General features: G+C 42.1%; 2 protein-coding genes across 2 annotated transcripts in view; both read left to right on the top strand.

Annotated features, from left to right (window-relative positions):
• Nucleotides 1-2901, top strand: part of cfap299 (cilia and flagella associated protein 299) — a 65955-nt gene extending 63054 nt beyond the window's left edge. The window contains exons 5-6 of the mRNA XM_070905074.1: nucleotides 48-177; nucleotides 2809-2901. Coding sequence (XP_070761175.1) covers nucleotides 48-177; nucleotides 2809-2901 — 223 coding nt within the window. The remainder of the gene's footprint in view (nucleotides 1-47; nucleotides 178-2808) is intronic.
• A 4768-nt stretch (nucleotides 2902-7669) lies between these two features.
• On the top strand, nucleotides 7670-12470 carry bmp3 (bone morphogenetic protein 3). The gene is made up of 3 exons (XM_070904805.1): nucleotides 7670-7946; nucleotides 9205-10130; nucleotides 12279-12470. The coding sequence occupies exons 1-3, from the start codon at nucleotides 7670-7672 to the stop codon at nucleotides 12468-12470; spliced, it is 1395 nt and encodes a 464-aa protein (XP_070760906.1).
• The last annotated feature ends 5087 nt before the right edge of the window (nucleotides 12471-17557 follow it).

The following is a 17557-nucleotide window of genomic DNA, read 5'->3' as shown; positions in this document are numbered from 1 at the left end:
GGCTTCACCTCCGACATCTAACAATTACTGTTGTCTTTTTTCTACAGCTACTACAACTGGAAGACACAGGTGTCCACGTCCAACTCGAGCCCTAACTTTGAGGCGATTTATGACGACCCTAACGGCCTTCTCTTTAAGAACAAGAGGGACAAAAAGATCCTGAATGTTGACCCCTTGGTAGGTTTTGTTGTTGTTGTTGTTGTCCTTCTTTGTTTTTAAGCTCCAGGGAGACAAATGGTGCTGCTAATTAGATCAGTTCACCTGTTCCACGGCAGTAAAAATGTCCCAGGGAGGCAAAAAGGCTATCGGGCAAAAAACAATTTTCAAATCCTTTCTGCTGCACCAGGGACTAAAAACAAAGTTTGTTGTCCATGTGGCTCAGGAAACTAACTTGTTATGTACCCACAACATCCTGTTTGATGGCCTGGGATTTGTGTTGCATTCCATGCCCTAACTTTCCCCCAAAGTGTCTGGGTTTTAACCATCCAATGCAAAAATGTTAAAAATGTTAAAATACTTATTTTTCACCTTTATGCCAACTGTACCTGTGCCTAGTTTTTGAACTAGTCTTAATTAACCACAGATATCAGACACAGTCATCTTCGGAGGGAGCGTACACTGTAAGGGAAGCAGTAGGAGAGACTGAGAGAGAAAGAAATCAGTGGGAGAGAAATATATTTGCTTTTCACCTGCACAAAGAATGGAGGATCAAGGGGTCGAGACAGGTGCTTCCTCCACACTCCAGTCCGACAGGGGCCCTGGAAGAATAACGACTGACAGACGGTGGTTTTTTTCTCTCCAGTTTCCCTCTTTGCTGGGGGGTAGGGAAGTAGTTGGTGGGGCTGAACTATTTTGAAATTGCAGACAGAGCTGTGGGGACTGCGTTTTTGAGGCCAAATGCCAAAATGGCAGCACAGTGTTCTAGCTGTGGTCGAGCACCGCCCCGACCAGGCCGTCTATTAAAAACACAAGAGAAGGCATAGGAAGCCAGACACAGCAAACCACCCGTGTGCCCAGAACCCAGCTCAGCTCAGCTCAGCCCAGATTGGCTCGGCATGGAGCGGCACAGAACCGTCCGGCTTTTAACCCACCATGAGCTCACTAGCTGCTCATGTGGCCACAGATCCACAGCGGAACCTTCCAAAATCTTCCGGCTCACATCAACTCATTTTGGGTGGTTTGTTTGTTTTTCTGCCTTTGTCATACCATGACCACTTTTTCTGTCCTAGCCAAAAAGTGGGTTGGGGGGGTGGAGGGGTGGTCATATTTCAGTTATGACAATGGTTTAAATCAATCTAAGTAAAAGTAGAAAAAAAAAAACCCAGTTTAGATGACGTGAGTGTTAATAACACATTTTGTTGTCAGTAAAAATAGATGCTTATCATTTAGTTCACACAGCGTTTCCCATTTTCTCTTAATGTGTCTATGAAGTCATTTTTTATTGGTCTATTTTTATTGACGCTCTTTTGAACTTGCAAAGGAAGACTGCCTCACTTATTAGGACACCCACAAGTGTGTTTGAGGTAAAAGTGTAAATTGAGTGTAATGGTTGGCTATGGATCCACTCCCACTAGAAGCTTTTGACACACTTAGCCTTAAATAAATGTTCCCAGCTGCTAGTGGCTTCACATCTTAGTGGTGGGGCTGTGTCAGTTTGGACATTCAAAGTAACACAAAACATCTTGGAAAATGAACAATTACAGTCACTGTCAGATTATGCTGCACTTGGCCTCCCCTTTAATATACCTGTTATTATAAAGAGATGTGTTCTGGATATCTGCGGTTTTGTTTAATTGCTAACATACTTAACTACACACATAGTTCCAAACCCACTGAGAATTAACACCAACTCTGAGGCTGTATGCAGCTTTTAGCTTCTTTTAGCTCATAGTTTTGGAGTGTCATGGCTCTTATTAACACCCTATATTAAATCATAGGCAGCTGTTTTCAGTAAAGAAGCTCAGATAAACACACTGTACTCTACCTGCCCAACGCCAGCTAGTAGCTAAAGGTGGAATTATGCTTCTCTGAATATATAGTTAACGTCTCTGCAAACCTATTTAGAGAAGGGTGTTATGGGAGAGGAGAGGAGCCGATGTGCACACATCCCAAATCTCAACAATGCATTGTGCAGACCTGTGCGTCAAGCAAGCTGATTGGTTGATGCGATGCCTGTCGGGAGGCAGGTTCGAAACAGAGTAGAAAAAAACAAAGGTTATTGTATGATAATAGTATGAAAGCAACAGCCACGCAAAGGTCTCTGGACCTACATGCAGCCCAGAGAAGCATGTTTCAGCTATAAGTTGCTAACACGTTTAACAAAAGTCAGTGATATATTGTAATTGTATTGTATAGTGTAATTGCTTTAGAGACTGGTCAAACATTGCTTAATGCCGCTTTAAAAACCTCTCACACTTCAAGGTGTTTCAGACTGACAGTGAGGCAAATTTTAGAGGAAGTGGAAATGCATATAAAGTCAATGGAAAGTGGTGCCGCGAATCGATGCGTCCACATGGGCTGTAAAATGTTGGCTTGAGCAAAACATTTCTATTCAAGAGGAAAAAGGAAACAGAAAGTAGATAATTAACAGAAAGGACTTGGCTTCTTGTTAAGTTTTGAGTCCAAACTGTCTAACAGACGCACATTCACACTTTGGTGAATAGACAAAGACCGCAAAAATACTGATTTACGTGAATGAAGCAAGGTGGAAATTCACTTTGCATTTCGTCTGAATGCACCTTTTTAGACTGTAGATAACACTGTTCAAACAAGCCCCTCTAACTGCTCTAACTCTGTGCTGGGTTCCAGTCTGGTCCTGGCGAGGACTCCAACAGGACGTTCCTGCAGTCGGACCTCTACATCCATGTAGTCATCTACGACCACAACATCAGGACAGTCTAAGCTTCAGAGGCTGCTGCCGACACACTCGTACATATGGCACATATTGGAGAGCCCTGGAAGCCTCTAATTTGACTGACTTGCTGTAGTTGCACCATCATTTACAAACTGTTCCCCTCATATCATGCATGCCATCTGGGTGGAGGTGCTGCAGCGAAAAAATGTCTTTAAGCTGAGGATTCCCAGAGGAAGAAGTGGATGGACTGGTGTGACAACATGGAAGTTTCCTTGCAAACGACCAGAGATTTATGTAACTTCAGATTTTGTGACATTATACAGCTCAGTTTGTTTGGCATTCCCCCAAGCAGCAGTCTTAGTCAGGGGCAGAAACCTGCTCCAGGACCCCGGGCTTGTCCCATCGTTTGGCCTGGCATGTTTTGGGCTGTTTGTCTAAACAAATTAAAGGCGCAAGAGCTTTGAAAGATGATGGGGGTTGCTTTTATGTCCTCCCCCAGGCTGCGGTAGCTCCAATTGGACTGAAAGAATGGGTAATGGGCTTAAAGCATTCCGCATGTTCCCAGATGCAAGGCACACTTTACAGGACATCAAAGTGGTCTATCATTTACATATTAGTCATTCGCTATGACATTTTTAATAGAGAGACAACTCTACAAATGACCTGCTTTAGGAATTATTTAGGAAGTACAGAAGACTTTTAGCGACTTGCTCCCTTTTCATTTCTGGATTTTAATTTTTTGCATTTGTTAATGAAACACATGGTAGGAATCAGTGCCACCACAAGAATCATTATCTTTGTCTAACAAATTACAGGGTCTTTGTCATTGGTTCATTAATTTGTTGTCTGTAGACTCTGCAGACACATAGTTGGAGGGGGGGGGGGCACATTTTCCATTTAGTCACGAGGATACATCCTGCACATGTACCAGCTCTGTGGAGGCATTTTTGTACAGTTCTAACCATGGAGTACAATATCCACTTTTACACACGTCAACTTTTGACTTAGCAGTGCACTTTTCCCCCATTCTTTGAAATGCTCCCCAAAAATGCTGTTGAGTGAATGAAAATAGAGGTATTCAACATAGTCCTGCGTGGATGTACAAATATTTAGGTTTCTTTTGAGGATATCACAACAAACTCACCTTTCACTGGAAGAATAATAGTCTTTAAAAGAATAGTTCAGTGTTTTTTGGGGGGAAATTTGCTTATATGCTTTCTGAGAGTTAGTTGAGAAGGGACCTCTCTCATGTCTGTGTGTTAGCTTAGCGTAAAGACTGGAAACAGGGAAACAGGTAGACTCTCCAAAGGTGACAAATCCACCTATCAGCACCTGTAAAGCTCACTAATTAACAGTGTTATACAATATCATTTGTTTAATCCGTACAAAAACCAAAAGGTATGGTTTTTCAGGGGGTTGTGCCAGACTATTTCTTGGCTGGGAGCAGGGAGAGTGGGGGGGGGGGGGGTAGCATGATTCTTCCCCTCTAAGTGTGTAGCTTCATATTTAATGCACAGACGTGAGAGTGGAATTGATCTTTTTCACCTAACTGTTGAACTAGCTGCAGCCATATTTAACATGTCCTTGTATTCATTTCCTCTGCATCCTCTCAGCTGAAATGTATTTCTGAAATGTACATGGATTAAACGAATTAGTTAATTCAAACCTCTAATGTCCCTCAGCCACCCTGATACCAGAGCAGCCTTCCGCTGGTTGCGTCTGTTTTAACTGAATTGGACCCTGTTGGCCTCATTGAAACAATATGTGTGGTGACATGTTCTGGTTCTGTAAAAGGAGTTTCGGGAGTTGGGGGTCAGGTTTTGGGTTTTCTTAGTCAGTGGGTTTCTGTTGTTTTTTGATTCTTTTCTTTTAAGATGTGATTTCTGGGCTTGTGGGGATGAATGATGTCTTTTTGGGCTGTTCGTGTTAAAATGCATCTCAAACAATTGGTTTGTCTTTGCTATTGTCTCAACAAAACTGACTGGACTAACAAGGATGAGAAGCACACTCTAATTTGGCAGAAGGATTGTGTTGGGAATGTCATTTCCTCTTTGACCTCTTTCTAAAAGGCCAGATTTAACCTCGGGGGTGAGAGCCTGTCGCAAACGATGCACCTTCCCACCTGCCTGTGTCACTATCGGCACTGCTTTGTTTTTTTTATTTGCTGGAAGTAAGAAGTCAAACTGACCGAGTGGCAAATGAACATTTCACCCTCCTCTACAAGCTGTTTAGGTTTACAGGCCGCAGCTCATTCATGTGGCCCGTGGTCGTTCCAAACATCTACCAGTCAAAACAGCAGATGTGCACATGAAAAATACGGAATTTAATTGACAAACAAACGTATCAGTCATGAAATTCGCAGGCTACTTTTTATGCGCCTTACCTCTGTGGAAGACCAAACCTCAAAAAAACAAGTTGCTGGAAGTCTCCCAGACAGATCATGCGTCTGTAAATAGTAATGATTTCACAATAAAGTCTAATTTAAATGGTTATATCCCTCTTCATTTCTTTTATTGGGCTTTTAAGCTGTTGGGGTTTTAACTGAAGCATGGTTTTATTAGTTTGAGGCCTGACTGTGCCCCTAATATACACAACATGAGGTAAAGCGGTGGATTCAGATATCTAAGCCTTAGATAGAAGAGGCGCTATTTAGCCTTCTTTGTGTAACAAGCTAGTAAGTTTCACCTTAATTTGATGTCTCTTCATGTAGTTTTGCCTCTTTACACACATACAAACACTGTTGCGTCTGTATGTGTTTGACATCATTTGAGCCTTGGACAGCAACAAAGTGAAAATTCATACATATAAAACATTACGGTGTTGACCAAATGAGCATTTTAGGTTGCAGCTTTTGACGATAGCAGCTTAATTTGCATGACTTAGTTTAAAGCTGTCTTTGCTGGGTCTTAGCGGAGTGATACAAGGCAGCAGAGGCGGAAGGTTTAGCCCCCCCCCCCCGACCAAATGATGCCAAAAACCAAACGTGCAGAACTTGAAGGTTGTCAACCAACTAACGTCTGCATGAGCTGAGCAGAGAGGAAGGGAGGAACAATTGGCTAGTCCCATACTAGCTAACCCTGATTGGTTGTTTGATTCAGACTGAGTCCACAGAGGGGTGGGCGCTCACAGACACATTTCTTAAAGGACCCCTTTAATTAAATACTGTTAGTGACATGAAATGAGTCAAGATGAGTTATTTCAGCCAAAATTATGATGAAATAAGATTGCATGCTGCAGCTTTAATACATGCTATTAGCACATGGATGGTGACAATGTCCCTGGAGACAGGTGTAACAGATTGAATTCCTCTGTTGGATGAACCGAAGTCACCGGCACCTGACTCTTGTTTTAAAACCCTTTAAAATTCATGACACACTGAGATCCATGAAGACACATTTACCACGTCTACTCCTGTGTAGTAGAAGTATTTCGGCAACATTTGTTTAAACCTCTCCATGTTTTGCAATTTAACAATTTTAACTTGTACTAGTTATTATCTGGACCATGCATTTTTTACTTCATTTCAAATATTAGAAATTATATAAACATCTTATCTCGTTTATCCTTTTATCTCTTTTATGCCTGTCTTATGGATTAGAGGTTGAAAAAGGACACTGGTTGATTGGTTGGTCGGTTGAAGGGTTGGTTGGTTGGTTGGTTGGTCGGTCGGCTCCTTGCTGCCAGCTGACTTCACTCTGCTGCTGCTTTGCTCCTGTTCACGTTGATGTTCCTCCTCCCAGTTGAAGGGGTTAAACCCGTTCAGTGTGCTGACTGCTATGACGGACATGGCATGCTAATATTATTGCCATCAGATGTCCAAGGGCGGGGAAATGCCCTAATCATTTCCTCCCGAGTGCCCCTGAAAGAGAAGCCCAGTGGCGGGGGGTGGAGGGCGGCTGGATGGGGTGTTTAAACCCCGCTTGGATGGGCTGTTTTGGGGGACGGTGGGGAGGGCGGGAGGCACAGTACAGCATCCGGATCGGACCGTGATGGTACAGGATGTGTGTGCTTAACTCCATTGAACTAAACTAAATAGGGGAGAGAGCCTTTAATGCCGACAATAAGCCGCTTCATTCAGCAGCGCGGCCCAGACGCACAGCTCTGCGGAGTAGAAATTACGCACGGAGGGGCTGTTCTGTGGCAGCAGCTCAGATATTGAAATCAGTTCAATTAATGGGCGGAATGTCCTTTAATAAAATATTTTTAAAATCCGCCTCGAATCAACTGACAAAACAGCCTCCTTCAGCTCATGATAACACGAGATAATTTGTCCCCAGGCTGAATGTGCGTAAAACTATCTTGAACAGGAAACTCTCTCTCTCTCTCTCTCTCTCTCTCTCTCTCTGTGTGTGTGTGTGTGTGTGTGTGTGTGAGAGAGAGAGAGAGAGAGAGAGAGAGAGAGAGGAATACCCAGCTGGTCCCACAAGCCCTATAATACCAAGCACAACATGCTTTACCTTCAATGAAAGCTGAGACGGGGGGACGGTTGACTGCTGGTCCTGAAATCAGCTCAGAGCTCGGATACAAAACCAGGAGCGTCGCTGTTGTAGCAGCTTAGTTCGCCGGAACTTTTATCATTTACTGACTGTAGCACGTTTAGACCCGCGACTTATCAAAAGCAGAGAGGCAACTCGGATAAGGCGCTTATTCCCCCTCTCCTGCTGCTGGTGTCAAAGGTGATGCTATCATTCTCTAACAGAGGACTGCTCCTCAGGTGATGGTATGTCTTTTTGGAGATAGGGACCACTTTTGGAAACGTGCTAGGTTTTCCACAACGAATATTTTTTCTGCTGCTACCTTCGCTTTGGCCCGAGCATGGCTCTCTACTCTCGGTTTGTGGTCGTGCTGCTTTACGGATGGAGTTATCTGTGCGCTGGATATTGCGCGATGCTGAAAACAGACAATTTTCCCGAGAGACGAAAGGTGGATTTTACGCATTCGGTGGATAAAAAGCATCCTGCGAAAGACGACCAGGATCTCCTTTTACAGGATACAATGACGGAACACATGCAGATGCTTTACGCGAAGTACAACCGGGCTGGATTTCCCTTCAAGGACGGCAACACTGTCCGCAGTTTCAAAGCGCACTGGGGTAGGTATCCAACTTTTTACGCATGTTAACAACACTGAGTTCTGCCAGTCTACAAAGGACATACATGCATGTCTTGTTGTATTAATTGTGGTCAATATAAATTGGATCTGGTAACATCTCCTGTCGTGCTCAGTTGGAATTATCCGCACATTACAAGTGCACCGAGCTGTGTGGCCACAGCATGTGTGCGCAATTTCAGGCATACTTAAAAACACACATTTCAGTAGAAACAGGTTTTATTGTCCTGTTTTAGGTTTTAAACCTGAAAAGAAAAATCAATACCTGGTGAACATTGGTGCCATTCACTGCTGGCTCACTGAGCTGAAACTGAAATACACCTGTTGATCCAGTCGTGGAAATGTGATCAACCTGTTACCCTTTCCCTGCGCCGGGAACAGAGATTCCGCATCAGATCTCTGCATGCTACTCAAATCGTGTGCCTGCACACTCGCTTTCACACCTGAAGATTTTAGTGTCAGATAGTCCACATAGATTTTCCCTCGAGCCAGCATCTGGCAGCCGGCCTGCCTGCCTGTATGGCGGCAGAAATGTGGAGTTTTCACTGCATTTATGGTGCTTTTATTAGTGTTTCCTCAAGGAAGTTTATAGTAACTTTACTCTTATAAGCTCTAACTTGCATACATGCTACGTTGCGTTATTGTCACGCGGACGTGGGCACTATTACAGACGACACAGTGTCCACTTTGTTAGATTACACTGCCTCCTATCGCCTGCTAACTGTATGTCACAGTATGTAAAGGGCCAGTTCACCTAAATTATTCTCTCAAGCCCCCAGTGGTATCTAGCCAAGCAGATAGTTATGATTTTATTTTCCAAGTTTTTGAGATATGTTGAGATTTCTGCTTCCATCCCACCGCAGAGGAGATTCCAGGTGTGTATCTGAAAGCAAATATTATATTTAAAAAGTCAGAAACAACAATGTCCTGGTTACATGGATGATCCAGAGACCTCGACCTGAAAGGCTTTCAGTGCAACTACTTTTCTTTGAAGAAAGATTTTTGTTGGATTATTCAGAGTAATGAGAAAATTCTGGAAAGAGATATTTTTGAAATACCTTTTGAACCACAAACCTAATTCCGTTGTAGTGGGGTTGAGGCAGAAAACATAGACATTTCATAACCTGGGCCATAAAATCCTGTTATGGATTGATTTAATCCAGGGAAGGGCTTGGTTCGTTTTTGAAAACCTGCACAACTGTGTTGCATTGTGTAAATAATATTACTCACTATTTACGCAGGTACGATAAACAAGAAGCAGCTGCAGATTTTCAACCTCACGTCCCTCACCAAGTCAGAAGACGTTCTGTCAGCCACTCTTCATTATTACATTGGAGACCTCCAGAACAGCACCCAGGGCTGCTCCAGGTCCAAGAGCTGTGGCCGTCACGGCCCCCGGAGGCACAGCCATATCCACATGGTCATCTGGAGTTTCGCCTCTGTGGATAACAAGATGAGGACTCTAGGACACTTTCGGATCAATGTGTCCACCCTCTACAGGGACTTCATATCTTGGCAGTGGAAGGACATAACTCGGGTGGTCAACCAGGCCAAAAACCACGACGAGCTGCTTATTGGGATCGATGTCGCTTCACAAGGGCCCCAGCCGTGGAAGAAGCTCCTGTCGGACCGCTCACCCTACATCCTGGTCTACGCCAATGACTCTGCCATTTCAGAACCTGAAAGTGTGGTAGCCACCCTCCAGAGACACCACCCAGTGGGAGGGGAGGGCTCCATTTCACACAGCTTCCATAAACTGGGACTGCGTGAGCGAAACGACACTGAACAAGAACAGCCGCAACCCAGACACAAGCGCTCAGTAAACGTTCTGCTCCCGTTGCAAAACAATGAACTTCCGGGGCCCGAGTATCCGTACGAGACGACCGGGTGGGACGAGACAAGTCCATACGAACCTTTTGAAAACAAGCAGCCCCGTCGGCCGCGTAAAAAGACACGCAAGAATCAGCGGCACAAGATGCCCCTGCTGCAGTTCGACGAGCAGACGATCAAAAAGGCGCGAAAGAAGCAGTGGAACGAGCCCAGGAACTGCGCTCGGAGATACCTGAAAGTGGACTTTGCTGACATTGGATGGAGTGAATGGATTATATCACCGAAGTCGTTTGACGCCTACTACTGCTCAGGGTCCTGCCAGTTCCCCATGCCAAAGGTGAGACTCACAGTCTTGTAGTGTACTTTTGCAGTGGTTCGCAACCTGAGGGTCAGTGACGGCAAAGCAGGCAAAGATGTTCCACAAATATTGTATTTTTTCTTGGAAATTACTGGATTCATTTACTATTTCAGGTCTCTAAATTGTATTAAAATAAACAGGAGAACTATTTGGTTGACCGGATCATAACACATTGACATTTGGGTTACAAGTAGGCATTGCTTTGCTTTTAAGGGTCATGATCCAAAAGGGTTGGGGACCACTGCACTACTGGGTTATATCTCCAACACTTGTAACCAGGTTTTGTTTCTTCTCTGCCAATAGATTACACGTTGTAGGCCAAGTGGTGGTCACTGCCACTTGAAAAGGTCTTTTTTTTCTTATTTGAACCTCTTGCGGTCCAACATTTCACTTTGACACCAGAACTCAACATACACAGTCTGTGTGTCGAACATTCAAACACTGCTTTTTTTCTGGCAGTATGGTTTGATGTCAGTAAAACAGGCTACGTGGAACTATCAGTACATCTAGCCATTAAGCCTTCAGTCCCTGGCTTACTGTTGCTGTGACTGCTCTGGATTATGTTCACTTGGATAATATTAAGAAGAGTCAGAGGTCCCTGAGGCCTCTCTGTCTCATATTATAGATGATAATGCTAAAGAAACGGACAGAAATGTATGCCATCTGCTTTCATCTTCATCTGCCAGGATAAACCAGTTACAGTGGTAGCACTGCTAGAAGTTCTCCTTCATGCTTTTATTTTTTACAGTATATCTCAGGAATTAAGATCATTAAGTCTTTGAAGATATGCATCAAAGCTAAATGTATGTAATTTAAAAGAAAAGGTTATTCCAAAGTGAAGTCCTACTGTACTAAACCTGCAGTAAAAGTGGTCAAACTACAGACCATGGAATCTAAATGGCTTAATAACAAAAAGTGAATAATAGGGTCCAGCAGGTGCAGCCCCATTTAATTTGAATCGAAAATCAATAAAACTTTATGACCATGCTCGAGGAAAACCTGGTAATTCATGCCATTCTTGAGTTAAGTTTCTCTTCAGTTGCAGGTAACCTAACATAGTTTTACACATTTGAAAGAACACACACAAGAATCGAGAGGAACAAGGAACCGGTGTTAAACATCAGCTTCCCTCGTAGCTCGTGGCCCCGGTGACAAGATAACATCACAGGTATTTTAAACATGGCCGGAATGCACGAGTTCCATCCACTTAATTCATTACCTCGGAGTCACCGGCCTTTGTAGTCGGATGTAATTAGTCCCAGAAGTAGGGCCTAGGGCGTGAGGCAACCCCCTCCCTCTCCTGCAGGTTTGCTGCTCAGTCAGACAGGCCTGTGATCCTGTGATGTTGTTTCTCCTTTGTCAGGCTAAAGCTTTAGAAGCTGCTAAATAGCTACCATTAAAAGCTGCTCTGCCTAGATCATTATGATGTGTGGGAAGAGCGCTGTCACTTACAGGACCCTGCCAAGACATGAAGCAGCTGATCAGGTGTGTGTGAACTGCCAGAGATAGAGCTAGCACTCAGGCCCTCAGAGTTTCAGCTGCCTGCAGCTGCTTGTTGGATGCCCTGAACAATAATCTGTATGCTAACGTTGATGCTGTGTTAAATACAAGGAGCTCCAGGACTCTTAATGGAATGGTATATTACAACTTGGGTCTTATGTTCATCATTTTGGCCGTCATTTTACTGGTTATGATAACAGCATCGCTATAACAAAGTCACATGGGGCATGAAGTGAGCAGTCAGGTGATCAGACAGGTGGGAAACAAGCCAACAGTTAACAAGTTTATCTATAACACTTTATTTGGAGGTGAAACCAAAAGTGAGCGCACCCGAAATGTTGGTATAATAATATAATGATCCCTCATTTCACAAGAAAACTATATGCACAACTATGGCCAGCACAGTAAATTTGGTAAATGTGGTAAAAAACAACTATGAAAACAAGTTGTTAGAAACCTTCCCCTTTAAGTGCATTTAAAAAGAAAGTTATGAAACAATATGCGAAACAATCACGTTCTTCTACGAACTGATCAGGAATTAATACTATCAAAGGAACACTTTTGCTTTTAAAGTAATTGGTTTTGGGAAGGAAGTCATTTTTAACCCAGTCTGTCCCTCTGCTTTAGGCTCTGAAGCCCTCTAACCATGCCACCATCCAGAGCATAGTGAGGGCAGTGGGCGTCGTCCCAGGCATCCCCGAGCCGTGCTGCGTCCCCGAGAAGATGTCTTCCCTCAGCATCCTCTTCTTTGATGAGGACAAGAACGTGGTGCTGAAAGTCTACCCCAACATGACTGTAGATTCTTGCGCCTGTAGATAGTTTTTTTGTTTTGTTTTGTTTTGTTTTTGCCTGTTCACATAAAACTCATGTCATACAGAAAAGAAAAAAAAAATCAGCACATGCAGCCGAAATGACACTCTCTCCTCCTGTTTCTTTAGTCATTCACTTACAAACACCCATTGAACACACACACACACACACTTCCCTTTTGCACTGGAGGAGAGTACTTCCTGTTGTTCCAGGTGAAGAGGAGACTGGTCTGTTCATGGGAAGGAATGGACCGCGTGAGTTATCCTCGTGGAAGATAACTGGAATGGAAAGTCAAATCTCCAAGCTCCAGTTTCACCACCGGCACCACTGTTTATGTCTTATGTCTTTATCATCGCTGCTCAGTTATCCATTGTGCGATAGCAGGGTGAATGCAATCACAAACTCACTATCAAGATATATCACACACCGATTGAGGCACGAGAGAGACAAAAACTGAAGGGAAAAAAAAAAAATCACTTTTCAGGAAAAATGACCTCAGTTTGAACTGATGCCTCTGTGGTGGTCATTCTCATCTTTCACTCCTTCATAGCTTGAAGTTGTCTTTGGTCACTACTACAAAGTCAGACTCGCACTTGCATGGTTTTTGTTACTATGTGTATGTATTTATGTCTGTACTATCACTGTGTTATTCACTATATGAGAAGTTATTGTATAATTATTGGCTTGGCTGCTATAGAGAGATATATTAGATTCCAAAGCCAGAGTTGTGATGTAGGCGGTACAGTAGGTAGCAATACATATTTGTGTGTAGATCACTGCTCCATCGTTGTACAGAACCCACACTTTAAGAGTTTTTATTATATGCGGAAGAGTAAGCTACTTTTCATTCGTGCTTTGCCAAGAACATGTTCAAGCTTTACAAGTAAACTTCAGATTTCATTTTGAAAGATAAATGGATAAAGCATATCAAAAGGAAAAACTACTACATTGAACAAGGGCTGTCACCGTGTGGTAATTACAAGTTTAAAACCACAGGACTCAAAAAGCCACTTGATGCTTGTGTGGAATTTCGAAACCTTTGTGGGACCTGATAAGTTCAGAAAGAAATCAAATAAGTCGTGTTGACTTGGCAGGATTTAAATGAGCCTGATATCAGGCTGAACCTATTTGTTTTGGGCATTGTTAAAGTTCAGCACATGTTGCCAATACGTAATGTTTAAAGTGATGTATCTTATTTACAGCGTAGAATGACATTTATGAAGAAAAGTTATTATAAACTGCCAGAATGCTTCTAGAAATCTGTTTCAACTAAGATAACAAAAAAAAGTCAGTATCAGGTCAATGTACGCTGCTGGTCTGGAATCAGTTTTGCCTCACATATCCTTAAGGCTCATGATTTTTTTTTTGTTTTTAACTACTTTCATTGAAAAACTGAGTTGAAAATCTGACTTTCACTTGGATTTTATGTTCTTAAGTGTTTTCAGCTCAGTTAACTGTAGTTTACAGTAAATGGGGTCCCCTGGTGGCAAGGGCAGCTCAGAAAATTCTTCTGCTTGTAGAAAAACAGAAATGAGCTGTGCATTATGCGCCAGAGTCCCTCAGAGTAATTAGAAATTGATCTGCTGGGATTTTAAAGCCCCGTTTCCACCCAGAATTCTTCATCTGATTTTCAAATTCACATTTTTTTTAAACTAAAAACCAAAACTGGTGAGCAGTACAGATAATGTATTGAGTGATCAGGGAGAGCTGATCTGTTTTGCTGGGTCGCATAAGCCTTTAATATTACTGTATGGAGTAGATTTTACATAAATCATTAGGGGGGGTGTTATTTGATCACGTGAACTTTGTCAGGTCAACATTGAACAACCGGCACACCTGGAGGAGCCGTTAACACGTCGTAATGTTGCTTTGGGTTGTGTATTATTGTCAGAGTTCATAAAACCAAATATTTATTCAGAGCAAATAGACTGAAATATAGCAGCAAACCTTTTTTTCTATAGACTTGTACATTGTTTTTGTATATAGCTCACTATATGTGGATGACATTCTAATGTTTCTTTGAGATAGAAGTGCCTTTGAATGGGTGGATTTCTGCTTTTCAAAAACGTTGATTTGGTTCACCGCTTTGTTCAGAGGGGCTCGGTCATACAGGTCATACAGAGAACTGAGCTCAGTTTGCAATGAAGCTGAAGTCAAAGCAGCAAGCAGCTGAGAATACTTTTTTTATGGTACAAAATAGTCTGCAATGAGTGAATATATTCTTTTGTAAGAAGTATGATCGCCAGTGGAATTTATTCTAAAATGTATTTCAAATAATTCACTATTTTGATATTTCAGAGACATTTATTGTGTCAATAGCTAAGGGCAGATTTTTTAACTTTATATATTTTGTACTGACACTTTTTTTCCACTTTGTGCTTCCTCATCTTGTACCAATACAGATTTTAGCGATGCATGCTGTAGAATGGAGTGGCTCCCAGTGGTTGAGCCAGTACAAATTTGCAGACATGACGACTGATGACGGGTCGTTTTTGAGGGTCTTCGCTTTTGCTGCATTTGAGACTCGACCCATTTTTAAACTTCACTAATGTCTTTTGGAGTGCAAGTATCAAAGACACTTATATACAGTACAGTATATCAGCAGTTTATAAGAGCTTACTCTACTTCACTGTTCAATCATATCTTGTAAATGTTATGCTGTAGGTAAAAAAGAATTGCCTGTACAATAAGCTTCATAAAATATATTTGTATATGGAAATGACCTTTAACATGCATCTATTTATTTTCTGTATGTTGCATATCTTGTAGAGGTGTGGTCTGGGAAAGGGGGAACAAAGCTCTGACATGTCGATGGTCTTTACATCTGTGATGGACATTTGTCACTTCTGATGTGAAAGTGTGGTGAACTGTTTCAAGGTGTCTCCCCCCCTCCCCCCCGTGAGCTCTGACCATCCTTTCAAAGCATTCAAAGAAATGAATAAAAGTATGCAAGACTCAGATCTATCAAGGATTTTTTTGGTTTCTAAACCTGAAGGTTTTGAGGAGTCGTGGCACAAAACAACACACAAACAAAGCAAAATAATCCAAATGTATTTCCTTTATCTCTCTCCTTGGTACCATTCTACATAAAAAGTCAATGCCCAAAAAAGTCAATATTTACATTGACATTTACAACAGGTACAGTATATATTCTGTAGGATTGCACTAGAGAGCCAGTTGTAGGATCTACTGCATTTTACAAATGTTTTCATTCTTTGAAAAGTATGTATATTTGAATTTTTTTGAGATTTTAACACCAGTCCCACATGACATTTGATATCTTCTAGAGCTAACAATGTTCACTGAACATGAGGTCTGAATATATTTTGAGGCTTTTAACAGTTTGGTTACATTTCTGATTTTGTAAAACTTTATTTTGAGGTACAGTTCAGTCATGACTCCACACAAACAGGCTGTTGTGGTGGCAGGTATTTTGACTTGTCACTGCAGTAAAGCAAGTGTAATGACATTTATGCCAGCATGTTCATTAACAGGATTGTGGCTGCAGACCTCTGAATTGCTGCCAAAATCCCAGATTTCTTCAGCGGTTCAAAATGGATGGGTGTTTGTTAATTGGCGGCTGTTTCCCCGGTTGGAGAAACAATCCGCCAATCAGAGCTTTGTAGGCCGGGTTAAGAACGTGGGCGTGATCTTTTTTAAAGCTAGCTAGCTACCTACGTTCATGGCCACAACAATGGTGAAAAGTGAGGATAGCAACCTGTATAGATGGTTATAGGTCTTCTTGAAACAGTAATATCTTGTGAAAACTTACTCACTACTTTTTAGTTAGGACAAAACAAACATAGCCCCCTGCTAGACAGAAATTGGCTAACATGAACATGATGTCAGACTGAATGTATGAAGTTGAATGGAGTTTGGTATTCAGGTTAGGCCTGGCACTCTGAACTAAATGAAATGCAGCTATTATTAACGTCATTACATTTATTATAATGCTGTGTTTGACAAGTCAAAATGTCCAGAATGAGAAAGTTCTGCACATATTGGTAATAAAATAAAATAAATAATAATAATAATATATTGTGGCATAAAACTACATTTAAATTGACCAATCGAAGAAGACCTTAAAAAACAGAAACTCTATCTGAAATATTGACAAACAGCTGTATCCTGAAATCAGAAGTCATTATCTTAAGGCCACAGCTTCAGATTTCAGGTGCTTCCATACACACACACACAGTATCACGTACTGTACATACTGTACACACACATTCACCAGTCAATGTATACATATATATGTGATATTTACAAATTCCACTCGCCCACTTTTTAAGGTGTACATAAAGGAACAAGTAGCTTGGATTGTATAAATTGTGTATTTTGGATGCTTGTGCTTTACAGTATATACATAGACACACACTACACAGTCCATTTACTGTAAACCTCAAGTGTTTAAAAGTGGAAAATACATATCTTTTTTTAAAACCTAAGCTCCTGAAAATCCCTTCCTAGTAAACCCTGAAGGTTTTCTTCTCAGTTTGGCGTCTTTGCTGTTCCTCCTCACATCATCAACGCCTCAGAACGAGCAGAACTCCCTTCCTCCTTAAGAAGCTGGGAACCGCAGAGTTGACTCAGCTTCAAAAAGGTAAATATTTCTTCAGGTCAGGCACCTTGCCACGGGATGCTCGCACTCTATAACTTATGTGGAGAAGGTGTTCATGTTTTTTGCGTGTGTCTAGTGTGGGCAGTGGAGGGACTGTGAGGATAACACTGTTGGCACAAGGAACTCTTGGTGCTTCTCAGCATTAATGTGTCACCTTTGGGATAGAAGTGCATTGTGGTTATATGCAGAATTTCTTCTCCTAAGTCTGCGTTTGTTCTCAAGTTGCTTGCCTTTCTGCAGTGTCATCTCCGCACATATCTCCTCGCCACACACCTCCATTCCTCTGCAGCACTAAGCAAACTGCACATGTAATCACAAATTCCCTCAGCTGTAAGAAATAAAGACTTTGCAGCTGCATCACAAATTTCCCTACCAACCACATCTGGAGCCATCATGAGGGCCCAGAGAAAAGTGTTTGAAAACAATATTCAAGTAGGTATCTGTAAAAGATTATAATATGGGCGTAGATTGATTA

This window comes from Enoplosus armatus, chromosome 4 (genome assembly GCF_043641665.1).
Source record: "Enoplosus armatus isolate fEnoArm2 chromosome 4, fEnoArm2.hap1, whole genome shotgun sequence".
Lineage (NCBI taxonomy): Eukaryota > Metazoa > Chordata > Actinopteri > Centrarchiformes > Enoplosidae > Enoplosus > Enoplosus armatus.
Note: the sequence above shows the minus strand (reverse complement) of the source record. Positions and strands in the feature narration are given on the sequence as shown.

Excerpts from the sequence above, each read along its gene's own strand:
- bmp3 (XM_070904805.1), top strand. The coding sequence starts at position 7,670 with ATGGCTCTCTACTCTCGGTTTGTGGTCGTGCTGCTTTACGGATGGAGT. Across the intron at positions 7,947-9,204 it reads CAGTTTCAAAGCGCACTGGG|GTACGATAAACAAGAAGCAG; the intron begins GTAGGTATCCAA and ends CTATTTACGCAG. Across the intron at positions 10,131-12,278 it reads GCCAGTTCCCCATGCCAAAG|GCTCTGAAGCCCTCTAACCA; the intron begins GTGAGACTCACA and ends CCTCTGCTTTAG.